This window comes from Indicator indicator, chromosome 39 (genome assembly GCF_027791375.1).
Source record: "Indicator indicator isolate 239-I01 chromosome 39, UM_Iind_1.1, whole genome shotgun sequence".
Classification (NCBI taxonomy): Eukaryota; Metazoa; Chordata; class Aves; order Piciformes; family Indicatoridae; genus Indicator; species Indicator indicator.
Genome location: NC_072048.1, coordinates 631,141 through 655,775, shown reverse-complemented (window position 1 = coordinate 655,775; position 24,635 = coordinate 631,141). Strand labels below are relative to the sequence as shown.

Sequence of the window (24,635 nt, the reverse complement as noted above, 5' to 3'; positions counted from 1 at the left end):
GTGCTGGGCTGAATGCTTCCCGCTGAGCCAGGCACGAGTGGCTGGGCTGGCACTCCCCTCCCAGGAATGGTAGTGACCCACTGGTGACAAACTCCCCTCCCCTCGGGGGCAGGACAGTGCTGCCCTGTGCAGGGGTGCAGGGAGCTGCCTCTGCCATCCCTGCTGCTTCCCCCAGCCGTCTGCCCAGGGAGCCCCGAGCCCAGCCCATGGGTCTGGGGACTCAGCCTTGTCCCCCAGCCGTGTGCCCGGCCCCGTGCAGGCAGGGCAGATCTGGGAATGCCCTGGCAAATGGGAGCTGCAGGGCAGGGCAGGGTGGAGTGCTGGCGGTCTCTCCCCCACCCCCTTCCTTCCCTCACTCCCTTCCCTCCCCCGGGGCCAAAGCCATGATTCAGCTGCTTGGTTTCAGTCCCTGCCGCCAGCTCCACAGGGAGCAGGCACACGCTGGTGTAGCAGGGAGGAGCAGAGTGCCTGACGCTGCCTGGCACCCCGTGCCCAGGGCAGGCACCAGCTTGTCAGCAGCAGCAGTTGCCTCCAAAAGAAGCCCCTGCTGCAGGTGGGAAGGGGTCATCATAAATGCCCATCCCCCAGCCCCCTTAGAACCTGGCTGTTGCCGTGGCCCCTGAGGTTTCCCAGCTGGGGTCACCCCAACTTCATGGGGCCACCCAGACCCCAACCCATTCCTCCCCAGTCCACAGCAGAGCATCTCCCACCCCCAGCACACCGCAGTCCCAGGGAACTCTGAAGCAGCTCTCAAAGGACTGGTCCAGGTTTTATTAAAAGTCCAGTACCAGGAAAGAGAATAAAAAAAAGCAACCGGGCAAGGTGGGAAGTATTAAATTAACAGAGCTTAAGGCTACAGAGGGCTGGGGTGGTGGAAATTCAAGGCACATGCAGGGCATGCGGTGGCACAGGGACACTGGCACACCAGGAGCCCTATTGTAGCACCAGGCCCTGCGCTGTGAAGGGACCGTGGGCACCGAGGGCTGGCAGGCCAGGGGCATCAGGGTAGGAGCCCTGGGGAGCCCCACAGAGAGGCAGGATTGGCACATATGCCAGGCTCCAGCATCACTGAGCATTGCCCCCAGAGCAGGAGCAGCCTGCCTGAAGCCCTAGAGGCGCAGCTGGTTCTGCCACACCACCCACAGGTCCTGGCAGGAGCTGAGGGATAGATCAAACCCCAGAGCTGTGGGGCACCACTGCTGGCAAGAGCACATGGGGACACTGGAGACAGGAGTGGCCCAGAGGGAGCTCCTAGGCAAGTGGTGCCAGTGACCCACAGATGGGAATGGGGCTACACTTGGGGCAGCAGGGCACTGGGCAGGATCAGCCCTTCCTGTGAGCCCAAGTTTCTGCATAGCAGCTGGCAAGAGCCTGAAGCCTGATGTCCCCAGCATGGCATTGCAGAGGCACCACTGCCCAGCTGCCCTGGATCCGGGTGTCCCTTGGCCTGGCTCATCGCAGGGTCTCTGCAAGCAAAGGAGGGCTGGATGGCACCCAGGTGTGGGCAGCAGCCACCCCCCACTCAGGGCACAGCCCATGGTGTTAGGAACCTTGGTCAGCTTTGTCTCCCTTGGTCTTGGGCTCCTGCCACCACTCAGCGAAGAAGTCCTCCTCGTAGTCACCTTCGCCCTCAAACTCACTGTCAGAGGGCAGGTCCTGCACCTCCAGCCCCTCCTCACCCACCTCCATCTGTGGCACAGGATGGGCAGGAGAAGGCAGCAGGGCACAGGGGCCTCATCTGCAGCCTCTTCTCCGGGGCTGGTTTGTGGGTCGGACCCCCTGTCCGAGGAAGGGCCCAGCACCCAGCTGCACCACCCAGCACCCCAAAAAGCACCCAGTGGCACCCACACCAGTGCCATCATTACCTCATCATCATCAGCCTGCAGATACTGCCTGGCAAACTCCAGCATCTTCTTCTGGGCAGCCGTCCGGGTGTGGTAGCGCACAGCCTCCTGGCACGGGCAGGGGACAGAGGCCACATCAGCCCTGCTGCCAGCGGCAGAGCTGTGGGAAGGGGGACCTGGGGCTGGTCCTCACCGGCCGGGGCTGGAAGTCCTCCCCCTGCAGGCGCCAGCGCTGGCGGTGGAAGCGGTAATAGACCAAGTTCTGCTGCATGACAGCGTCGGCCGGGTCGAAGAGCATATAGCTGGAGACGGCTCGCACCGCGTCCCGCACTTCGTTCACTGCGGGCAGCGGCAGCGGCTGACGGCAGGCGGCACCTCCCCCGGGGTCCCGCAGCACCCCCGCGGTGCCCTGGGGGCACAGCTCCTGCCCTGCTCCTGCCGGCACTCACGCTTGTAGTAGGCGAACTGCAGGTAGTGGTACATGGTGGCCACGAACTTCTCCACCAAGTAGCCTCCCACGTTGGGGGTGAGCTCTGCCTCGCAGTCCACCTTACACTGCAGAACGCTCACAAAGTGGTCTGCGGAGAGGCAGCAGACCCCCATCGGTCCCTGCAGCCCCCCACAGGGCTGCCAGCTCCCCTCCCCCTGCCCGCCCACCTGCGATGGCAGGGTAGAAGTCCTTGAAGTCCTGCAGCTCGTAGGCACCCTCGCAGGCGGCCAGGCAGTCCTCGTACGCATGGAAGTACTCAGCCAAAGCCTGCTCCATGCCGGCAGCGCTGCTCCGGAAGTCACCACTGTTGTACAGCTTCACCGAGCGCACGAAGATCGGCTGCGGGGCACCACACGGAGCTGCTCACCTCCCCCTGGGCACCACAGAGAACTGCCCACCGCCCCCGGGCACCACACGGAGCTGCTCACCTCGCCCCAGGCACCACACAGAGCTGCCCACCGCCCCCGGGCACCACACAGAGCTGCCCCCTGCCCCCCAGGCACCACACGGAGCTGCTCACTGCCCCCCAGGCACCACCCGGGAGCTGCCCAGCTCCCCAACAGGCACCATGGCCCAGCTCTGCCCACCAGCAGCACCCAGCCTGCCCCACGCCCTCTGAGGTGAATCCTTCCCCAGCATGGGCCCCACAGAGATGCTTTCTGGGGGCAGGTGGTGAGTGAGACAGAGCTGCTTCCCTCGGGGGGTTTGGCAGGACCAGGCAAGCCCAGAGCCCCTGGGAGCCCCTCTCCCACCCAGCCCAGCCCCCTCCTCACCTCGTAGGGAGGAGCCTCCAGGTCAACCAAGTATTCATCCACGTCCAGCATTGTCCTGTAGTAGTTCAGGTACTTCAAGGTCATCTCATGCTTGGGGTTCTTCTGCAGGAAGGTGTGGGCAGCAGACACTGCTTTCTCGATCTTATTTGACTGGGAAGGGAGGAAGAGTGAGTGCAGCAGCCTGGCATGGGGCTGTGGGTTCAGCACCCAGCCAGACCCTGGGGCTGCAGTGCCATCCTCAAGCCCAGCACTGGACAGGTGTCACCAGGAACCACGGACAGGGCAGATAAATGCAGCCACAGCAAGATGCCCCCTCCATGCCCCTTGTGGGGGTAGGGACAGCTTGGCCCCTCACAGGCCTCAACATCCAGCCAGGAGCAATCTCCATGGCCAGCATCTCAGCCACGCAGCTTCTGTCCTGGAGCACTGCTGCCAGCTGCCTCTGCTGCTGTGTTGGCTCTCCTGCTGCAGCCCCAGGGGAGCCAGGCTGAAGGAACCATTCCTGAGATGGGCTTTGACCAGGGCAAGCAGGAGGAAAAGGCATTAAGGGTCTGGGCCAGGCTGTGTCTGACTGCTGCCAGGTGAGCTGGGCAGCAGCGCTAAGCACCACAGCAGCATCCACCCTGGCAGCTGGCCAGGGGCGCAGCACCAGTGCCTGGAGAGAGAAGTGTCCCCTGCCAGAGCCACCCTGGCCAAAGGAGAGTCACCTCGAGGTGATGCCTTGTGACACCTCCTTCCACATCTATGCCATGAGCTGAGTGAGCTCTTGGTGAGCAGCACCCAGACAGTGTCCCACAGCCACCACGGTGGCACCAGACAGCCAGCTTGGGCCCCTCCAGCATTCCTCACCCCAGGCAATGCTTTGCCCAGTGGCACCTCCAGGGACCAGGGCAATGCCAGGCAGGGTGAAGGGAGACCACCACAGGGGCCTCCAGTCCTAGGTGCACCACTCATGTTCTGCCTGATGCGTCCCAGATGATGCTGACGTGCCAGGGGGCAGGGGCAGGATGGAGGTGCAGGGGGAGAGGCAACGTGAGAAGGGGAGCACAGGATGGGGGTGCAGGATGGGGGTGTGCCCGGTGGGGGGCACAGTGGAAAGGCACAGGACGGAGAGTAGAGGAGGGGGCTCGGCTCGGAGCAGTGCGGGATGGAAGCACTGGGTGCCCCCCACGCCCCTCCCCGCCACGTTGCGCGGCGTTCGCGGCCAGCTCACCTTGAAGAGAGCGTAGTGCAGGTACTGGTAGGGCAGGCGGCGCTGGAAGTCGCGCAGGGTCTGCGCCGGGGGGTAGCGCAGCTGGAACACAGGCAGGTCGCGCTTGCAGGCGCGCAGGCAGCCGGCCCTGCGCAGCAGCCGCCCGAAGAGCTGCAGCTCCCTCTGCCACTCCCAGACCGCCGGCTCCGCTTCCGCGGGGTCCCCTCCTTCTTCCGCGGGGTCCCTTCCACCCTCCGCGGAAGGGGAGCAGCGGCGGTGGCAATGGGCCTCGCTGTCGCGGAGCAGGCGGTGCAGCCGCAGGCTGGCCTCCAGCTCCCGGGCGCTCTCTGCCCACTGCGCGTCCGCGTACTGCGCCAGCGCCCGCGCGTAAGCTGCTTGCAGCGGTTCCAGCGCGGCCGCGGGGAACCCGCGCACGCTGTACTCCTCGTACTGCGCCGCGCACAGCCCTGACAGCAGCAGCGGCCATAGCAGCGCCCGGCCGCCCATCCCCACCGCCGCCTCCGCCACCGCGCAACGAACGGCGCAAGGCTCCGCGCAGGAGGCGGGGAAGGGGAAGGGGCGGCGCGCGGCCCCAGCGCAGGGTCTTAGTGCGGATCTGCGCGGCTGGGGCAGTGCCGGCGGGGGCGTGCGCGGTGCTGCGCGCCCCCGGTGCGATACCGGCGGGTGCGCGGTGCTGCGCCCTGCGCGCAACGGGATCGGAGCTCCACCCCGCGGGGAGTCACTCAGAGTGGACCTGCGGGCTCCGGTGATGCACTCGGGGCTGTACGTCGCAGAGTGGCATGTGTCCGGTGCCGAGCTGTGCCCGGTGCTGGGCTATGCCCGGTGCAGGGATGTGCCCAGCGCTGGGCTGCACCTTTGTGCTGCGGCCCTCGGGCACTCCGAGGTGCACTCAGTGCCATCCCGCAGTGCCCCGGGCAGCCAGCCAGGCCCCCAGTTCAGCTCTTCCCAGAGCTGGTTTTGCTACTGGCCTGTGCCAGGCCAGAGGCCACATGCCCTGCACCCCTGCACTGTGCCAGATCCCAGGGCTGCATCGTGCCAGGCCCCAGCATGGCCACAGTGGCCCTGGCCCAAGACCAGGGCTTTGTTGCTGGCTGGACATTGGTGTTGAGGGATGTCACAGTGTGGGGCAGGAGCCAGGATGGTGCTGAGGGATGTCACAGCGTGGGGCAGGAGCCAGGATGGTGCTGAGGGCTCTTCCTGCAGAGCAGAGGCTGTTAGTGCTCAGCACCTCCCTGCCAACAAGCAGCTCAGTAGCACCTGCACCAGGCTGGCATTGCTCCTCAGGAAGGGCTCACACACCCCAGGGCCAGGCCCTGTCCCCACCATGCCATGGGGAGAACCCCAAGTGTCCCCAGACTATCCACAGTTTTTGGGGGGCTCAGAGTGCCCCAGGTCCAGGCTCAAGGGAGCTGGCAGCACTTTGCTCAGCCTCCTGCTCTCACTGGGGGCTCTGCCCCTGGACTCCAGTGCCAGTCTGGCTGAATGGCCTCTTGGATTCCCGCCTGGACTTGTGAAGGGCTCTTGCCCGGCCCTCAGCAGCGGGTCTGGGGGAGCAGGGATGTGTGGGCAGCACCCAGCATCTGATGCTGCTCCTGTGTGGGACAGGCTGAGAGGAGTTGTTCCCCATTTCTAATGGTGGCTGCTCAGCAAAAGCTCAGCCAGCAGCAGAGGTTATTAAAACTCCGTTCCTTGTGTTTCCTCCCCTGCCGGGGATTGAGAGCAGCGTCTGGAGCCAAGGGAGCCACAACCCAGCCCTGGCAGGGCAGAGGCTGCTGGGAGGAGCGCAAGCAGCGCTAGGACCCGGGATGAGCTGGGACCGGAGCTCCAGCTGCTCAAACTTCGCCTCCCAACAGCTCTCTGCAGCTTTCTCTCTGCAGAAGGAACTGCCCAGAAAAAAAAAAATAGAAAAGTGAGGGGAAAAAAACCTCCAGCAACTTTCCCAATGTGGCACTTTGCCGCTGGTGATGCCAGGAGGTGACTGGTGGTGGGCACACGGCTGGCGAGGCCCCGGCCCGGGTACACGTGTACAGAAATCCCAGCTCGGGTTGGGCAGGGGCCCTGGGCTGGCCCCACCTCTCTGCCTTCCCCCTACGATCCTTCCGCCGGCTGCAGCTCCCAGCGCCATGGCCCCCGGCAGCATCGTCCTCCTCTTCCTCCTCCTCCTCAGCATCCTGGGGGCCCCCGGCTTGGGTGACCCCGGCCCCCTGGAAGACGTGGTGATAGACAGATATTATATCCCCAAAATCTGCCTGCGGGAAGTCCAGATGGGGGATTTCATTCGCTACCACTACAATGGGACCTTTAAAGATGGCAAAAAGTTTGACTCCAGGTATAGCTCTCGGCTCGCCCCCCGATGCATGCGGCCCCGGCCAGCCCTGCGCTGCGGAGGGGTCCTTGCATGCCTCCCTCCCCAGTCTGCCTGCGTGTCACCCCCTGGCATCCCCGAGGACCAGCAGGCAGCAAGGCGGGGAGCAGGCAGCTGCCTGCTGGGACCAACCCCCAGACCCCACAACTTTGACCCCCAGGAGAGCTTTTGGTGTGTGCCGGGGGGCCCCAGTGTGACCCCAGGCTGCACCCCCTGCCCGGCCTCTTTGCAGCAGCCCCTGCCCGGGCACCCACACTGCACCCAAAGCCACAGGGGAGCCTGCAGACGCCTGCATGCCCTCAGCTCCGGGGTGCTGTGGGGTGCAGGGAGACTCAGGCCGGGCATGGGCAGGATTTGGCCCTAAGGGAGGCATTTTGCCTAAGGGAAGCATTTTGGGCTCAGGAAGATGAATTTGCGTGAGCTGCACAGGCAGGAGAGCACAAAGCCCTTGGAAACGTGGCAGCAGTGCAGCCTGCTCAGCTTCTCTCTGCTGCTCGTGGTTTCCCCCAGCCCCTGCACAGATCCTGCTCTGCTCAGGCTGGGTGTAAACCACTGTGGGTGCTGGTGCAGCCCCTGAGTTACACCACAGAGAGCAGGGGGAGCACTGGGGACTCAGCAAAACAGGCAGAGACAATCTGGGCTGTGCTGGGGCTCAGCCCCAGCCCCGTGTAGGAACAAAGAATTTCCAGAAGGAATTATTCAGAGCCCTGGAAGGCAAAGGAATTCTTCAGAGTCATAAAATGGTCTGAGCTGGAAGGGACCTTAAAGATCAGCCAGTGCCAACTCCCTGCCATGGCCAAGGACACCTCCCACCAGCCCAGGGTGCTCAAAGCTTCACCCAGCCTGGCCTTGAGCACCTCCAGGGATGAGGTATCCACAACCTGTTCCAGTTCTGCTCGATTGGATGTGTCCCCCCCAGCTCAGGGGCAGCCTGGGGACATTCACTGAATTAATCTCCTGTCCTGGTGACTGCAGCTTGCTGCCAGCAGAAAGGTTGCCCCAAAGGGCTCCAGCTGCTGCTTGGAGTATTTTAAGATTTAAAAATAAACAGAATGCTGCAGTTTAATAAGGAGGCCTGGGCTGTGTCCTCTCCTCCTCGCTCTGCACAGCTCCAGGGCCGCTGTGTGTGAAATGCTTTGGGGGCAGCAAAAAGCCCAGGGGCTGCCAGCCTCCAGCCTGGCTCAGCAGGTGAGGTCTGGGGTGCTGATGGCTTTGGTCCCAGCCAGAGCATTAACTGGCATCGAGCACCCCCAGCACCAGCAGCTTTGCCACAGGGCTGATGTCTGTCCCTTCCCCCCAGCTATGACCGTGGTGCCACAGTGGCTGGCGTGGTGGGCGTGGGGCGGCTGATCACGGGCATGGACCGGGGGCTGCAGGGCATGTGTGTGAATGAGCGGCGCCACCTCATCGTGCCCCCTCACCTGGGCTACGGCAGTATCGGCGTGGGTAAGGGGCCCTGGCATGGTGGGGGGAGCGAAGCCCCCAGGGCTGGCATTGGTGGGCACAGGGCTGCGGTGCCCAGCTGACAGGCACTGGAGAAGGACTGCTCCATTGCCAGGCCAAGGGGTGCTGAAGCAGGACCTGCCTGGGAACGAGGGGTCCTGCCCCACCTGGGCTCTGCTGCGCTGCCAGGGGTTGGCATGTGGGGCCAGCAGCCCTGAGCAGCTGCAGGTTTGTGCTGCACCCACCTAAGATGCTGTGTCCTTGCTGCCACCTTCAGCGGGGCTGATCCCCCCAGATGCCACCCTGTACTTCGATGTGGTCATGCTGGACATCTGGAACAAGGAGGACAAGGTGCAGGTCACCACCCTGGGCAGGCCAGGGCACTGCAACCGCACGGTGCAGAGCTCGGACTTCGTGCGGTACCACTACAATGGCACCCTGCTGGACGGCACCCACTTCGACTCCAGGTACAGGCACTGGAGCTACCAGGCACCAGGGGGCAGTGACCTAGCACAGGACATGGCATCCCATGCTGCACCCTAGCCAGAGACCCCATGGCACCGTTCAGGCCAGGGGAGCTGGCATGGCCCTGAAGCCATCTTCCCATCATTGCTCCCCACCAGCTACAGCAAGGGCAGCACCTATGACACCTATGTGGGCACTGGATGGCTGATCAAGGGCATGGACCAAGGGCTGCTGGGCATGTGTGCTGGGGAGAAGAGGAGCATCATCATCCCCCCGTTCCTGGCCTACGGAGAGAAGGGCTATGGTGAGTTGGGCACCTCCTTGCTGTGCCCAGCCCCTTCCCTCCTGGCTCTATGCAGGGTCCACATCCCAGGCTGACTCACATCCTCCCCCAGGGACTGTGATCCCCCCCCAGGCATCGCTGGTGTTCAGTGTGCTGCTGGTGGACTTCCACAACCCCAAGGACAGCATCTCCCTGGAGCATCTGGAGGTGCCAGCGTCCTGCAGGCGCAGGGCTGTGACCGGGGACTTCGTGCGGTACCACTACAATGGCAGCCTGATGGATGGGAGCCTCTTCGACTCCAGGTGTGGGGGGAAGCAGTGGGGTTGGAGTTGGGGATCCCCTGATGTCCTCTCCCATCCCATGCTCAGCAACCGACTGCAGGGAGAAGCTGGGGAATGAGGGAAGAGGTGGAGGGGAGGGTGGCAGTGGACATGGAATGGGCTAGAAAAGCCAAAGCCTGTTCGCTGCATCCCTGGGAGCCAGGGCTGGCTGGCACAGGGCAGAGGCTGGCAGGTGGGGGTGGGTTGATGCAGGTCTGGGGGGGTTGATGGGCAGTCCCAGGGGCTCCTCTCGCTGCAGCTACTCTCGCAACCAAACCTACAACACCTACATCGGGAAGGGCTTCATCATCCCTGGCATGGACCAGGGCCTGCAGGGGGTCTGCGTGGGAGAGAGGCGCCGGGTGGTCATCCCCCCACACCTGGCCTATGGGGAGAACGGAGCAGGTAAAGGACAGCCTGCAGGGTCCTGCCCACAGGGTACAGCCCCAGGGCATCCCCCCTCCAGCCACGGCACTAGCACATGGCAGGGCTGTCACTGGCAAAGCACTGGCCAAGAGGGGCCAGCTCCTCACCCCCAGGGCCACCACCATCCCCAGGGCTCTGGGCACTGAGGGGGACATGGTGGGCAGGAGAATGGCTGATGCCAACCTGGGCAGAGCCAGGGGTCCAAGGGATGGAGACGTTGCAGGGCATGGGAGGAGGCAGGGAAAGGCTTCCCTGGCCCCCCAGTGCTCCAGCAGCTCTCCAGGCAGCTTTCCTCATCCTCCCCTTCCAGGGGACAAAATTCCCGGCTCAGCCGTGCTCATCTTTGACGTCCACGTCATCGACTTCCACAACCCCGAGGACCCGGTGGAAATCGAGACCCTGTACCGGCCCGAGGGCTGCAACGCCACCAGCCGGCACCGGGACTTCGTTCGCTACCACTACAACTGCTCGCTGCTGGATGGCACCAGGCTCTTCTCCTCGTGCGTGCCCTCGGGGGTGCCCCGGGCACACCTTCCCCTCGCAGGGCCACATCCTGGCAGGCGCTGAGGGGCGGGCACTGGAGGAGCACTGGCAGCTGATGTTCTTTGCAACAGGACCAGCAGCAGTGTGCCAGGGGGCACGGGAGATGGGGCAGCAGGGGGAAGGGGCAGAGAAAGCGGGATGGGGCAGGGGCTTAGGGGGTGTTCGTCACCCCCGTGCAGGGTGTGGGACTCCCAAGCATGGCGGGAGAGAGGGTGTGGGATCTGGGGACACAGCAGGGTGTTGGGCACAGGACTTGAGGGCAGGGTGGTGATGCCCTTGGGGTCCTGCCTCAGCTGCATGGTTTTCTGTGTGCCTCCTGCAGCCATGACTATGAGAAGCCCCAGGAGGTGACCCTGGGGACCAACAAGGTGATCGAGGGCCTGAACAGAGGCCTCCTGGACATGTGCACAGGGGAGAGGAGGGTCCTTATCATCCCCCCACACCTGGGCCACGGCGAGAGCGGAGGTAGGGCAGCAGCAGCAGTGCCAACCATGGGGGTTCTGCCTTGCTGAACCCTAAACTATGGCCCCAAACTGCCCTAGTGCCAGGCTCCTTCACCCCCTCGCCCCATCTGGGGCTGGGTTTTGCCCCACAGGGGGCAGCCCTTTGCTGGGCTCCTCCTGGTGCAGCAGCCCTGGGTTGTGTTGCCAGCCCGGGGGGTGCCAGGCAGCGCCGTGCTGCGCTTCGAGGTGGAGCTGATCTCCATGGAGGAAGGGGTTCCTGAGGGCTACCTCTTCATCTGGCACGGGGACCCCCCTGCCAGCCTCTACGAGCAGATGGATCTCAACAAGGATGGGGAGATCCCTGCTGAGGAGGTGAGCAGGGCCCTGAGCGTCACCCAGGGGGGTGAGGGAGGAAATAGGGGTGCAGGGGACCCCACCTCGGGGAGCAGCACCCAGTAGGCACTGCTGGCCCCAGCCCAGAGCACTGCTGGACATGGGCAGGGCACCAAGGGCAGTCCCTGCCCCATCCTCATCCTCACTGCCCAGCTGCTGCCCTCGCTGAGGGCTGTGCTGCTCCTGGCAGTGCCCGGTGCCAGCTGCAGGGAGCAAAGCAGCCTCTGTCCCTCTCCTTGCTACAGTTCTCCACCTTCATCAAGGGCCAGGTGGCAGAAGGCAAAGGTCGCCTCATGCCCAGCTCCGACCCGGACAAGGTCATCGCCGACATGTTCAGGAACCAGGACCGCAACCAGGACGGGAAGGTCACCCCCGAGGAGCTGAAGCTGAAGTCAGATGAGGACCAGGACAAGATCCATGAGGAGCTCTGAGGAGCAGAGGCCTTTTCCCTGGAGACAAGACTTGGCCTGGCCGTGCCCTGGCCTTCCCCCAGCCCCTGCCCCTGCCTCCAGCCCTGCTGGGTGGCACAGTTGGAATTTTTCCCTCCCAGGTATTTTACTGAGGGGTTGTGAGGGGTTCCCCCTCCAAGCCCCAAGCAAGAAGCTGGGGAACACCCCCATGCATGGCACTCCCAATGCCCTGTGGGCACAGCAGCACCCCCATTGCCCCACCCTGCCTGACCCCTCTGCCATGGGGCAGCACCTGCCCTGCTGCCACCCCCTGCTCTCAGCTCCCCATGGAAGGGCTGGGGCCATGGCATCCCCCCAGACCCTTCATCCTCAGCCAGTGACTGCACCCCCCCTGGCCTCCCCCATCCTCCTCCTGCTGCCTCCCAGGGCTGGGGGCAGCTTCCTTCCCCCCCAGCATTTTGTAGTTTAGGGTTGGTTTTTTTGTATACACAGAAAATTCTCTAAAGAGGAGAGCTAAAGGGAAGCCGTCTGTGCCCATCCCTGCTGCTGGCCCAGCCTCTACAGGGGCAAGAGGCTGGGGGGTGTGCTCAGGTTCCCAGGGCATAACCCCAACACCCCACAGGCATCCAGCCTGGGAACCCCTGAGGCAGCAGAGCTGGGACCTCCCCCACCCCCCCAGTGCCAGCTGGGAGAGGAAAAACAGAGACCTCACCCACCCAGGCCCTCAGGGAGCAGACCCCTCCCCACCCCAGCAGTGCCAGCCCTCAGTGACACAAAACCCAGCCCCACTTTGCTGCCTGAATGCAGCTGAGGAACATCTGTGCCCTCAGCTGTGCCAGCTGTGCCCCACAGGGCTCCAGCACCTCCCAGCAGCCCTGGGAGCTTCTGCAGTGAGTGGTGCAGAGATCAAAGAGCAGGGCAAGGGCTCAGGGCAAGGGCTCAGGGCAAGGGCTCAGGTCACCTCCCCAGACTTTGCCTTCACTCTAAATAAAGAATCTCTGCTGGGTTCCTAGGCTGTGCCTCCCTGTGAGCTCCTTCTGTATGCCCAGGCAGTGCCATGCAGCAGACAAGCCTTGACTGTCTGGGTGCCCGCAGGCACCCCAAGCTCCTGCTGGGTCAGACAGGAGAGAGCAAAACCAACTCTGCTCCTGGGATCCTCCAGCACAGAGGGGTCCTGATTCAGGGGGAGGGAGGGGACCCAGAGCTGGGGGGAACCTAGGGCTGGATGCCAGTGCCAGTCCCAGGAGGGGACCAGCTCCAGCCTCAGCTCCCCAGTGCCAGCAGGAACCTTAACAAAGCTTTATTTCAAGAACAGGACCTGAGCTCTGAGTTCACTTTCACTGCTCCCACGTGGAGGGCACCAAGCAAGGGCTGGACCCAGAGCAGCCCAGAGCTCACCAGCCTGAGCACATCCACCCTGCCCAAAGGTGGCAGGGCAGGGGCTGGAGCCCTGTGCTGGGCAACACCACAGCAGTAGCCCCCAAGGAGCCCCAGCAGAGCTCAGCCTGGCACCAGTGCCAGCTCCTGCTGCCATCAGAACTCGCAGCAGGGACAGAAAAGCTGTTTCCCTTGGAGGGGCCTGAACCTGCCCTGCGCCAACTCAGGGCACTGAGAGCTTCCCTCCCACTACTCGAGGAGAGGCCTCCAGAGCCCAGGATCAATCCAAGAGAGTAAGACAGAACCTTGGTAAACCAGAACAGTGCTGAGAAGGGAGGGGAGGAGATTCTTCCACCTCAGCCCCCAGCTCCAGGGATGACTAAAGGGAGAACCGTGGCAGCAACCCTGCCCAGCAGGGACCAGAGCTCTACCCTAGCTCTGTCCGGGGAAGGGCATTGGCTGGGCAGGTCCTGCTGAGGGGCAGGGCTGGAGCTGGGCCCCTCCCAGCTCAGGTCTCGCTGAGGACGTAGTGCAGGATCCCATTGACCACCTCCAGCGTCTCGTCGCTCTCCAGCACCACATCAAAGGCCTCCAGGTACCTCCCCCTGCGCTCCTCCACCTGCAGCAGGGCCACCAGGACAAGGGGCAGAAGGGCCACAGAGAGGGGACAGGACTGGGAATGAAGATGCAGCACCCACAGCCCTTGCAGCATCTGCTGCTGCCCCAGGGAGGGCTCAGCAACCATCCCAGGTGCAGCAGGAACTCAGGGAACATCCCCAGCTCCCTCCACAGCCCCACAGGAGCTCATCTACAGCTCCTGCAACCCCTCCAGTACTTGGGCAGCTGCCCCCTGCCAGGCCCCACATCTGAGGAAGGCTGGCAGGCAGCAGGACAACTGCTCCTCCCCCACCTTGTCGTTGAGGAATCCAATCTTGAGGATGTTCTCCACAAAGGGCACTCCGTCTGCCATGGTCAGGTCACCCATGGAGTCCCCCAGCAGGATGATGCTGGTCCTGGTGCTGAGCTGCTGGAAGTAGGCTGTGCCCTGCAGCACGCTGTTGTTCTTGTTGCAGGTGTGGATGAGAGGTCCCTTGAAGTGTGTGAGGACTCCCTGTGCAGCAGGACACTGACCCTGCAGCAGGGCCCCTGCCTGGGCCACAGCCTCAGCACCCTTCTGGGAACTGGCAAAGCAGGGGGGGGGATGCCCACAGGCCACCAGCTCCCATCTCAGACATCCCCAAGGGTTCTGGGAACCCAGCAGCCATGAAGCACCTGGAGGCAGTCCCCACAAGTCCCCTTTGCAGGACTCAAAGAATGCAGCTCCTGGAGCTCTTGGTCAGGGCTTTGCACTGCCTTGGAGCTGGTCAGCGGGCACCAAAAGCTGCAGGCAGGCAGCCCCAGTCCCACACTCTGAGCACTGCCTGTCCTCACCCCCCTTGGGAACAGAGCCTCACTGTAGGAGCCCTGCAGCTCTGCAGCCTCCACTGGGGCTTCTCAGACTGCTGCAGAAGACATCTGGAGACCTCTGCAGCCTCTTAACTCCATCCTCACCCAGTACCAGCACACAGCACTGCACAGAGGGATAGCACTGCCCCTTCTGCCACCAAAGGGCAAATTTGAAAGGTGAGGAAATGGAGCAGGAGGCCACCAGCAGCCCCTGGAGCCTTCCCACAACCCAGCACAGCTCCGACACCCAGAGCAGCAAAGGGGCAGTGTCTGACCCAGCAGTGCCTGTGGCACACTGCAGCCCTCGCTCCCTCCCGTGCCCAGCAGCCAGCTGGGCAGAGCCTCTCACGTTGTGGTCGAAGTCCATGTAGTTGGAGACCACTCGGACGTTGGGGTGGAAGACGCCAGCCTGGCGAAGGACCTCCTGCACCACGTCCCCCACGCCCGCAGAGAATATGAAGAGGGGCACATCCTGCTGGTGCAGCTGCTCAAACATCTCCCCAAAGCCATCCCTAGGGCAGGAGGCACTGCTGCAGAGCTGGGCCTGCAGAGCTGGGCAGCATCAGCCCCCAGCATGGCCAGGTGCCCGCGGTGCCACGGGCAGCCCAGCTGCCAGGCTCAGGTTCATGCCCAGCACCTCCCAGACAGGCATGAGCAGTTCCAGGGGCTGGAGAGAAAATCTCTCTTGGCAGTGGGGAGCTGCCCCCCGAGCCTGCCCTGCACATTGCCCATCCTTGTGGCTGCTCCTTGCCAGGACTCAGGGAAGGTGGAAGTGGTTTCTGGGTAGGAAGGAGCCAGGGGAGGGCAGGAGCCAAGAGCAAGCTGAGGGTGCAGCTCCTGGTGCTGACTTTCAGCCCTCTCAAGGTCAGAGCTCAGCCCCAGGAAGGAAGGCAGGCAGGAGGCTGGCACCTGGCAGGCTGCAGGGCAGGGCCCTACCTCAGCATCACACCTGACTCCCTGACAATCTGAGCTATGTCATCCCTCTGGATCTTCTGCTGGGACAACAGCTCATGGGCCCTGGTCCACCTAGGGAAAGGCAGCAGAGGGAGCAGCCTCAGAGGAGCCAGGAAAACAACCACCAAAGCCTCCTGGTGCTGCTGCCGAGCCCAGGGGCAGCTCAAGCCTTGTGTCCTGCAGTCTCTGGGGACAAGAAGATGCCAGGACAAGGTGCAGGCCGCCACAGGAGCCCCCACTCACCACTCCACCATCAGAGGCTGCTTCTCCTCCAGGGTCCGGTTGGGATCAATCTCGATGGGGTAGTAATGGTGCAGCAGCTCCTTCAGCTGCAGCGTGCAGGGGAGGAGGAGAAAGAGTGAACATCCCAGCAGAGCAAGCAACAGAGAGGAGCTCCTAAAGCCCTGCAGAGCTTCACACTTCCTAAGGCAAACCAACTATGCAGCGCCCGGAGCCTGAGGCAGCCTGCAGATCCCTGCTGCCTCTCAGCTTGCCCCAGAGCCACAGGGCCAGCTCCAACCTCCCTCCCTGTGGGATGGAGAAGCTCCCAGGGGAGCAGGCAAATTCCATTGCCCTTTTAACTTCTCCTGCCCTCACCACTGGCTGAGATGCAGCCTGGACACTTGCCCCACTCTTGGTGAACTTGAGAGCTGTCACACCAGCCAGGACAATCTCCTGACAGTAGGGGGCAGGGATGAAAAGCACAGAGCCGAGCAGCAGAGCTGCACAAACCAGCACTCACCTTCTGCTTGCCATCCTCACTGATAACTCTGCTGCTGTCCAGGATGCCTGCAAAGAGCACAGAGCAGCGGTGCTGGAGCCCAGGAACACAGAGAGACCTTCCACCAGCAGCTGCTCTGCAGGTCCAGTAGCAGCTCTGCCCCAGAACAAGCTGAGTGTGGCACAGCAGCTCCCACTGCTAACCCACAGCACCCACTGCTCACAGGGCACTGCCCACTGGCAGCAAGCTGCAGGATGTGAGGGCTGAAGGAAGCAGCAAGAGCAGGAGACAGCCCCAGCAGAGCAGGGAGCAGCTCCCGCAGCCATTGACTGCCCAGGGGCCAGCAGCTGCTGCTACAAGGAGCTGGGCCCCGGGACTGCAGGGAGACAGAAGGTGAGGGAGTGGTCAGGCTGGGCAAAGGACAGAGAGCAGCCGCAGAGGCTGAGACACGAACCTGGAAACCAATCAGAACTAGCAGGCACAGAAAACAGCCTCGCACTCACCGTGGGAGGTGGGGCAGCGGCGGCCGTTGCACAGAAACCTGCTCAGGGTCATGTCGAAGTCAGAAATGACCTGGAGGGAGCGAGCGGAGCAAAACTGTGCTTGGGCTTGGACCCCATGACCTTCAGAGGTCCCTTCCAACCCCCACAAATCTACGATTGTGTGACCGTGGCGCTACCCCTGCCAGCAGCACCCAAGTCTGCTGCCCGCAAGGATTCGAAGCCAGCACCTCTCGGCTGAGGCAGCCGCCAGCAGCTCCTGCCAGCCCGTCCGAGGGCCAGCACCCCTCCCACCCCTCCTTATCAGCACCCAGTGGCTCAATGCTGCTTCCTTACTGCCGTGGGTGGAGTCGGGGTGTTCGGGGACCGGCACCCGGTTCGTAGCTTGCATAATAGGGAAGGAAAACGCTCAGCCGGGAGAGCACCAGCACGGTGCTGCCTCTGCCCCTGCCCCGGGGCTGCTCCCTCTGCCAGCCCTACCGGAGGCTGTGGCCGGGCACGGCTGCGATGATGAGGAAGGTGAGGGGCAGCTGAAAGCAAGCTCTGAGCATTGCAGCGATGCAGCATCTGCTCCCAGCTGGCACCACAGTACCGGACCAGTACCTGCAACTTGCTCCTGCCCTGCTCCTTCATGGCGCGGATGATGTCCCTGACCCGCTCCGGCCGCTGGATGCGGACCGTAGCCTTCTGCAGCTCTGGCACCTGCGGGCAGAGGGCCCTGGTTCAGTGACACACTCGGGACGCCACCGAGCTCCTCTCCCGGGGGGTCCAACACCCTCCGGCCCCCGCAGCGCTGCCCAGGACCCTGCCCCTCAGGACCCTGCTCCCCACCCTGCGGTGCAGCTCGAGGGCCCCTGTTCCCAAGGATCTGCTCTCCTGGTCCCTGCTGCTCAAGGATCTGCTCCCAGTCCTGGCTCTGCTCTCCAGGACCCTGCTGCCCAAGACCTTCCCCCTCGGGACCAGCCCTGCCCAAACATTCTCCCTTCAGCCCGGCACAAGCTCGGGGCAAGCTCCAGTCCCGCTCTCACCATCTCGCTTCCCTCTGCTCTTCTCCACTCCGCTGCCGATATGGCCGAGCCACGGCCACGCAGCCGCGGCAGGAGCAGGCGCGGGGAGGAGCCGGGGGCGGTGCCGGGAACTGCCCGCGACGGGAGCCCCACACGGTGCTGGGAGCTGCTGCGGACCGCAGCGGAGGTGCTCGCAGCGGCCCCAAACGGTGCTGGAGGGTGCCTGACTGTGCCTGAGGCGGCCCCGGCCGGTTGCATTTCCTCTGCAGCTCGCTCCGAGCCAGGAAGGAGAAGAGGAAGAGGAAAAGGGGAAGAGGAGAAGGGGAAGAGGAGAAAGCTCCTTCCGGAGCACCCCCAGCCCCCGCGGGCAGCCGGTGCCTGCCCTCCCAGCCAGTCCCTCACCCACCCAGCGCTCCACACGTCCAACCCACGGCCCCCCAGTGTAGAGACAGAGACCATCCAGCAGCTCCCGGGGCCCTGGCGCCTCCTTGGACAGCAGAATCCATCCAGCCTGGTACCAGCTCTGCAGCGCGGTCTGGGGAGCACCCAGAGGCCGTGCTGGGAGCATGGCCAGCCTGGCCCAGCCACCACGGGCTAGTGGCTTCCCTTCCCCACGGCCCTATCCTTTGATGAACAGCCTTACTTCACTAAGCCACCTGACAGCAAGGGAATGTCTCCACTTGAAACCAAAAGCAATTACAGAGGCCAGAAGAGTGCTGAGGCTTTGGCCAGCAGTGTCCCTGAAGCTGCCTCCCAGGCTGGGCAGGACTGAGCCTGCTCTGCAGTTTTTGTCACTCCTTTGCTCAGCTGCTTGCTGATGAAGCTGTGGAAGGCAAACTCAAAGCACCTCCAGGTTCAGCTGACATCCCCCCCTCCCAGATCTCTATGGCCATCAGGTGCTCCCCAACTGACTCCACAGCTCCGCTCCTCCTGCGCTACACTTCCCCTACAGAGAGTACTGATAAAAAACCCAAGACACAACTCCAGAGATGAGGGCAGCACCAAGTGTGTGCCAGCCCCAAGCCCCCCAGCAGCAAAGGGCCCACAGACTGCTAGAGAAATAGAGAAAGTTTATTTGCATTAATTCACCTCTGACAAGAGACTTCAGCACAGTGCAGTTACAGCACACACAGCAGGGCTGCTGCCCAGCCTGGAGCACACACACACACAGCTGGGGTGGGCACAGGAGTGCTGCCTCCCCTGCCAGCCCCTGCAGCTGCACCAGCAGGGCACAGCTGCCAGGGCACAGCAGCACAGACACCCCCAGCAGTGCCTGACCATGGGTGGGCTCCAAAGAACTCACCAGTCCCACGCTGCACATGGGATGGGGCCTCCAAAGCAGTTCTTTGCTCAGACCCACTCAGGCCTGCCACAGGGCAGCTCTGATTTGTGCCCTCACAGAGCATGGGCACAGCTGGCAGCAAACCCAAGCCATGAACTCTTTATTTGAAGCTCACTTTTGCCAACACATTGGATGCCACCAGACAACCGTGACAAGGCTGTGACAAAACCCAGAGCTGCAGTCTGGGAGTGGATTTGTCACCAGTGACCACCCTCTGACACTGCAGCTGAGCTTCAGAGCTGGCAGGGAGAACAGCAAACACTGCAGTGGGGCAGCAGAGCCTGGGGCAGCTGGGCACAGGGCATGCTGGAAAGCTGCCCTGCTCTTTTCAGCTCTGGAGTAGGCTCCTGCTAGCTGCAAGAGTTTATCAGACACAGAGCCAGCAGGCTGAAGGGGGCTCAGCAGGGCTGAGAGGGAGGCTCAGCACTGGAGATGTTCTGCACACACTTGGAAAGGAGCAGGACCAGGCAGGAGGTGCCCTGCAGGTGAAGCATGCATGATGTGGCACATGCCCTGTGCAGGTACAGGGGTGACTGTCCTGAGGAGGAGGAGAACTCCACCCAGTGTGAGCTGAGGAAGGGCAGAAGTCAGCCTCCTGGCTGCAGGCTGGGGTCTGGCTGGCACCAACCCAGCCAAAACCACACAGAGCTGCCAGGCTTCTGCTTCTGCCCCACTGCACAGCCAGCCCTGTTCGTGGGCCAAGCTCTGCTGCAGGCCAGCAGCAGGTGTTGGGCAGCTCCCCTCCTGCCCCAGGCCAGCCCTGCACAGTTTTCTCTGCCCTGACACTCCAGCAGGCAAGGAGCACACAGCAGGGTTACCAGGGGTGAGTGAAGGGAGAGTTAAGCTGTTAGGAGCTTCCAGGTGGCTCTTAAGGTTGGGTTATTGTTACAAAAAGCCAAAGTGCCAAGTGGGCTGCCAGGGATGGACACAGCACAGAAACCTTCACACTGTGTGCTCAGAGGACTTACCCAGGGTCTCAGCTCTGACCTGGGCTGCCTGCAGGATGGGAAAGTGTCAGAGAAACCTCTGCAAAACAAAGACCCAAGCTGGTTAAAGTTCTTCTGCAAGGATGCTGCCCACAGCAGTCCACCACAAACCACCAGAGGGCCAAAGGCAGCAACAGATCCTGCAGCATTTGCCTGCACAGCCTGGGGGACACCCTGGGTCACACCCTGGGTCCTGCTCCCTCCCCTCCCTAAGCTCCTGGGTCAAGCTGCATGACAGGGAAGGGGATGGGGAAGGAAGGAAGGAAGGAAAGGAGGTGAAGGATGCACTGAATCTGCAGCAGGACAACTCCCTGAGGTGGCAACACTCCAGAGGAAACCTCCCAGGGCCTGCTCCTCAGGAGCAGAGCAGTTAGCAAGGCTGAGCCAAGAGGGTCACAGAGACCCCACCTCAAAAGGCCTGAAGGTGTTTCAGTGAGCTTCAGCCTCACTGCCACAGGACCTGGGGGAGCTCAGGTGATAGAGGCTGAGAGCTGCAGGAGGACACCAAGTGCTGGTTTGAGGAGCTCTGCAGGGCCACCAAAGGTGCTGATTGTCAAAGAGGCTCCTAGGGGCCCTCCTGGACACCTCCTCACTAGCACCAGAGACATCTGCAAGCAGCTCAGGTTTCAGTCTTCTCCTGTAAGCCAATCTCCTTCACACTGCTCACAACCTGGAGGGCCCAGCCAGTGCTGGTGGGCAGCTGCTCAGATGTTCTCCCTCCCTTTGTTACCTACTTCTGACCCAGGCCAAAGACAAATTCAAAGCAACCTCAGATAACCTGAAAAAATCATGAACCCACTGCCTGCAGCTCTCTGCTTCAGCAGGTGCCTGGTGTTCTGCCAAGCCCCCACCTGGAGCCAGGCTCCACAGCCTCTCTGCAACATACAAAACATCTCACACACACAAAAACATCCCAGAATACCCTTACCAAGGGAGATTGTGCTTTGCTTTCCATACACAACTATTGCACCTGCCTGCAGCTTGGGAAAGTCAAGCACCCTAACACCCAGCAGCTGTGGAGCTCAGTCACCCAGGAGGAGGCTCCAAGGAATGTCAAGAGAAGTGCAAATCAAAGAGGTGCTCCTGAGAATACAGCTGGAGCCTCTGAAGGGTTGAGACAGAGACCTCTGCTGCTCCACACAGCACCTCCAGGGGTTGACTCCACAGAAACCCTTGGAAACAAAGATCTGAAGAGAGCAGTAACAGACTTCATGTTCCCAGAGGCATGGCACAGCCCCTGCCAGGCTGCCCTCTAGGCACCGCTAATGCTGTCGGACCTGTGGCGTCCCTCAGCTTCTGAGCCTCTTCACGTCCAACCCCCAAGAGATGCTGGTTTGGTGCACCCAATGCAATCCCCACCCTCACATCTTACAAAGACAGATGAAGCCCTCAGAGAGCAGCTCAGCCTATGTCCTGTGCCCCAGCAGCAGCAGAGGCAGCAGCAGCAGCAGCTAGCACTCGATCTGGGAGCGTGGCATCCTGCGCAGGCTCATGGAGTGCCGGTGGATCTCCTGCAGCTGCCTCTCCTGCATCTGCCTGATCCTATCCTTCTGCCACATCAGGTTCTGGGGCATGGGGTACCTCTGGGTCCCCTGCAGGCACCGGAAGGGGATCCTGACATGGCAGGCGGTGGCCCTGCAGCGGGGCTGGGGCATGGGGGGCAGCAGCATCCAGCGCTTCCTCTCAGCGCAGTAGCGGTAAGCCTCCTTCCGGTACTGCTTGTCGGTGTCGTCGCTGTTCTTCCAGCCCCCGATGATGAAGACATCGTCCTTGTAGTAGCAGATGGCTGCCCCCTCGATGCTGAGCACCTCGGGAGGCAAGCTCTCCAGTATCTCGTCCGAGGCCCTGCCAGAGATCTTGGCCTTGGCCTCCTCGTTGTCTATGGAGTAGCTCTTGGGGCAGCAGGAGGCCGTGTGGTAGAAGTTGGTGTTGGCCACGGACATCTGGAAGGAGCAGTAGTTGTCGATGAGGGGCAGGGACTCCACGTCCTGCCACTGCCTGGTCTCGGCGTCAAACCTGATGAAGACTGCCCTGAGGCCGTCCTCGCTGTCGCTGTCCACCGGGGTGCGAGCGGCGATGTAGACGAACCTGTCCTCGACGGAGGCAGCCTTGACGTCGCGCAGGATCTTGGGCGCCGACTCCAGCGTCAGCCACTTGTCCTTCTCGGGGCTGTAGATGGCCACGTCCTTGAAGCCAGGGCTGAAGTTGCCGTGCCCCCCAATGCTGTACAGGTTGCCCCTGACCTCGGCCAGGCCAAAGGAGTGCTTCCTGGTGACCAGGTTGGAGACCTGCTCCCAATAGTTCCTGTTGGGGTTGTACCTCTCCACGGTCTTGGCAAAGCCTGGCTCCATGGAGCCGGCCACGTAGACATAGGAGTCGGTGACGGCCACGGCGTGGCCGTCCAGGTGGTTGTGGATGTGGGGCAGATTGACCCAGCGATCCTCCTCGATGAAGTACCCAACGCACTCGCTCAGGTAGTCCCCCCCCTCTGACACGCCCCCGACCACCATGATCACGTCCATGTTCTGCCCAAAGCGCGGCAGCAGGGCCGGGGGGCAGCTGGGGGGCTGCAGGCTGCCCGAGCGTAGGTGCTCGCAGCGCAGTGCATGGCTCTCCACCGCCTCCGATACCAGCCGGGCGCAGCCCTCGCTGCCAGCCACCAGCCTCTCGGGCTTGACGTGCCGGGTGAGGTAGGTTGGCTTCATCTGGGACAGCCTCAGAAGTTTAAAGAGGTCTTCGAAGTACTTCTCCCTCTCCTCGGGGTTCTTCTGAACCCACTTCAGAACCGTCTCGAAGAGGAGCTCCTCGGAGTCCACTGTGATCTCCGAATCTGAGAGCCAGTCCCTGACCAGGTGGAAGGGCAGGGTGTAGAACTCCTCGTCCTGGATGACTTTGTGGAAGTTCCTCCGGATCATGTCCTGGGCTTTCAGGGCCAGTTGGTTCAGGGAGTACATGTGTGCCAGGCTGTGCACCGCCACGCAGTTGGAGAGGTTCAGCTTCTTCTTCAGGAATTCTCCACAGAACTCCTTCAAGCGGCTCAGCAGGAACCTGCGGAACGAAGGCACAGGGGTGATGCTGCGGCCCCCCTGCCGCCGGCCCGGCCGCCGCCAGCCCCCGGCCCCGGCCCCCCTCACCTGTCGGCCATCTCCAGCACTTCGTGGACGTTCCCGGGGCTGACGCGGATGGTGCCGGTGTACATGAAGCCGATAACGGCCTCCACCGTGTCGGGGTCGGGGCCGCCCTCCGAGCTCCACTTCTGCAGCTCCACGCGGCCCAAGCGCGACTCCGTAAAGCCCCCCGAGAAGAGCGGAGTGAAGTACTCGGTGGCCCCGGCCAGGACAGAACGATGCGCCCGGTACTCGCGGGCCGCCCCGGGCCGCCCGCCGCCGAAGGCCAGAGTGATGTCGCAATAGAGGCCGTGGCGGCGCTGCTCGTTCTGCCGCCAGGCCAGATCGGAGCAGTGCGCCGGGCACCCGAACTCCTCCGCTTCGGTCTCACCGTCCATGCCGCCGCTGCGCGGACAGCCGCCCTCCGCCTCCGCTGCCGGCTGCCTGGGACCTGCTTGTGGCTGGGCGGAGGCTGCGGCCGCCGCCGCCGCCATTTTGTCCGACATGGTAGAGCGCGGCCGGAGCGCCTGCGCCGGGGCTGGCGTGAGCGGTGCTGCCCCCTGGCGGCGAGGGGGAGCCGCTGCGGGGGGCTTTGGCGGCCGGGGCGCCGCGCACGGAGCTGGCCCAAAGGCGGCAGCAGGGACTCCGCCGGCGCTCAGCCCGGGCACCGCCGTGCGGGCAAAGGGGTGGCTGAAGGAAGCGTCACCCTCGCTCCGCAGCGAGCAGAGCCGGCGCTGGGCGGGAGCTGCTCCGCTCGCCCGTCGAGCGGGGCAGGCAGCCGGAAAGAACATGGAGCGCCCGACGGGCCCTGCGCTGGGAGGTGGGCACCGCCGCGGCTGCTGAGGACCGCAGGCAGCAGCGCCGAGATGTGCTCCCAGCCTTTAGCCATCCCTCTAGGCCCTTTTTCTCCTCAGCATTCCCCTGGGGTTAGCCTTCAGACAGAGACTTTCCGTGGGGAATTTGCTCGTCCCAGCTCTGGGCACAGAACTCCGAACGGGGGGGGAGAAGGGGGTGCAAGGGAGCCCTGGAGCTGACCTAGGCCACCCTCCCTGCTCCAGCAGGGCGCCCACAGCCCCTGCCCAGGGCCACCATGGCCGGGGGGGGGTGTGTGTGTGGGTGTGTGTGGAAGCGCCCCAGAGACTCCACAACCTTCCTGGGCAGGTGCTGCAAGGCTCCAGCAGCCTCACCCCAAAGAAGGGGAAAGGTAGTGGTTGTGGTTTGCAGCCACTGCCCTCAGCTACAGCTCAGCTGGAGCTGATCTTCCCTTCCTGAGCACACAACACAGCCTAGAAGGCAGAAGCAGAAAACAGGAGCAGGAAGGAATAGTTTGTCCTTTATTGGAGTTTGGTTACAATACACAGACAGGGAGGATACAGATTATTTCTGCACCTGCAGCTAGCAGCAGAATGAGAGAACAGAGCCCAGACAGCTGACAGCAGAGAGAAGTGTGCATAAATACAGACAGGGGAAGGGGCACAGCTTGACCAGCAGGTCTGGCACTTTACACTTTAAATTACAACAGCAGAGGTGGAGGAACATTAGGTACAGAGCAGCAGTGGGCTCCAAGCAGACTGGAGATGTGAACACAGTAAACAAAAATGAAAAACAACACAAAAAAAGGCCCAAGCTGGGAGCTGTGGGAATGATGGAGACCTCCCCTCCCTCAGCAGGGCTTACAGCTTGGCATTGGTCCAGTAAGGCTGCACCTGTGAGCAGAACTCCCTCCCCAACACCCTGAAAAACTTTTTTTTTTTTTTTTTCCCCGCCTGGAAACAAATTCTCAA

General features: G+C 62.8%; 3 protein-coding genes across 4 annotated transcripts; 1 reads left to right on the top strand and 2 right to left on the bottom strand.

The window, feature by feature from the left end:
* Nucleotides 1-1,542: 1,542 nt before the first annotated feature.
* Nucleotides 1,543-6,445, bottom strand: P3H4 (prolyl 3-hydroxylase family member 4 (inactive)). The gene is made up of 8 exons (XM_054396791.1): nt 6,413-6,445; nt 4,321-5,133; nt 3,108-3,257; nt 2,502-2,673; nt 2,294-2,422; nt 2,038-2,183; nt 1,866-1,952; nt 1,543-1,689 (listed from the first exon to the last, which is right to left on the bottom strand). The coding sequence occupies exons 1-8, from the start codon at nt 6,443-6,445 to the stop codon at nt 1,543-1,545; spliced, it is 1,677 nt and encodes a 558-aa protein (XP_054252766.1).
* Nucleotide 6,446: 1 nt separating this feature from the next.
* On the top strand, nt 6,447-11,432 carry FKBP10 (FKBP prolyl isomerase 10). The gene is made up of 10 exons (XM_054396859.1): nt 6,447-6,649; nt 7,986-8,131; nt 8,406-8,595; nt 8,752-8,897; nt 8,989-9,178; nt 9,456-9,601; nt 9,933-10,122; nt 10,488-10,630; nt 10,817-10,980; nt 11,247-11,432. Exons 1-10 carry the CDS (start codon nt 6,585-6,587, stop codon nt 11,430-11,432), a joined length of 1,566 nt encoding a protein of 521 aa, XP_054252834.1. The 5' UTR covers nt 6,447-6,584.
* Nucleotides 11,433-12,900: 1,468 nt separating this feature from the next.
* Nucleotides 12,901-23,357, bottom strand: KLHL11 (kelch like family member 11). 2 transcript variants are annotated; one of them, XM_054396854.1, is made up of 9 exons: nt 22,887-22,953; nt 17,013-17,111; nt 16,413-16,482; nt 15,931-15,977; nt 15,432-15,517; nt 15,171-15,260; nt 14,584-14,746; nt 13,699-13,899; nt 12,901-13,407 (listed from the first exon to the last, which is right to left on the bottom strand). In XM_054396854.1, exons 1-9 carry the CDS (start codon nt 22,941-22,943, stop codon nt 13,297-13,299), a joined length of 924 nt encoding a protein of 307 aa, XP_054252829.1. In that variant the 5' UTR covers nt 22,944-22,953; the 3' UTR covers nt 12,901-13,296. The 2 variants fall into 2 exon arrangements, with proteins under 2 accessions (XP_054252829.1, XP_054252828.1); XM_054396853.1 differs by lacking the exons at nt 12,901-13,407; nt 13,699-13,899; nt 14,584-14,746; ... (3 more) ...; nt 16,413-16,482; nt 17,013-17,111 and adding an exon at nt 21,196-22,792 and having other exon boundaries at nt 22,879-23,357.
* Between the last annotated feature and the right edge of the window lie 1,278 nt (nt 23,358-24,635).

What these genes read in the sequence shown, in the direction of transcription:
- P3H4 (XM_054396791.1), bottom strand. Translation starts at nt 6,445, where the DNA reads ATGGCGCTGGGAGCTGCAGCCGGCGGAAGGATC. An exon ending in CTGCAGCCGGCGGAAGGATC is followed by an intron (nt 5,134 to 6,412) that starts GTAGGGGGAAGG and finishes CACCGGGCATAG; the next exon opens with CCCAGCACCGGGCACAGCTC. An exon ending in TGCAGGCTGATGATGATGAG is followed by an intron (nt 1,690 to 1,865) that starts GTAATGATGGCA and finishes CCTGTGCCACAG; the next exon opens with ATGGAGGTGGGTGAGGAGGG.
- FKBP10 (XM_054396859.1), top strand. Translation starts at nt 6,585, where the DNA reads ATGGGGGATTTCATTCGCTACCACTACAATGGGACCTTTAAAGATGGC. An exon ending in GGCAAAAAGTTTGACTCCAG is followed by an intron (nt 6,650 to 7,985) that starts GTATAGCTCTCG and finishes CCTTCCCCCCAG; the next exon opens with CTATGACCGTGGTGCCACAG. An exon ending in CTATGGGGAGAACGGAGCAG is followed by an intron (nt 9,602 to 9,932) that starts GTAAAGGACAGC and finishes CTCCCCTTCCAG; the next exon opens with GGGACAAAATTCCCGGCTCA.
- KLHL11 (XM_054396853.1), bottom strand. Translation starts at nt 23,357, where the DNA reads ATGTCGGACAAAATGGCGGCGGCGGCGGCCGCAGCCTCCGCCCAGCCA. An exon ending in GTGCTGGAGATGGCCGACAG is followed by an intron (nt 22,793 to 22,878) that starts GTGAGGGGGGCC and finishes TTCGTTCCGCAG; the next exon opens with GTTCCTGCTGAGCCGCTTGA.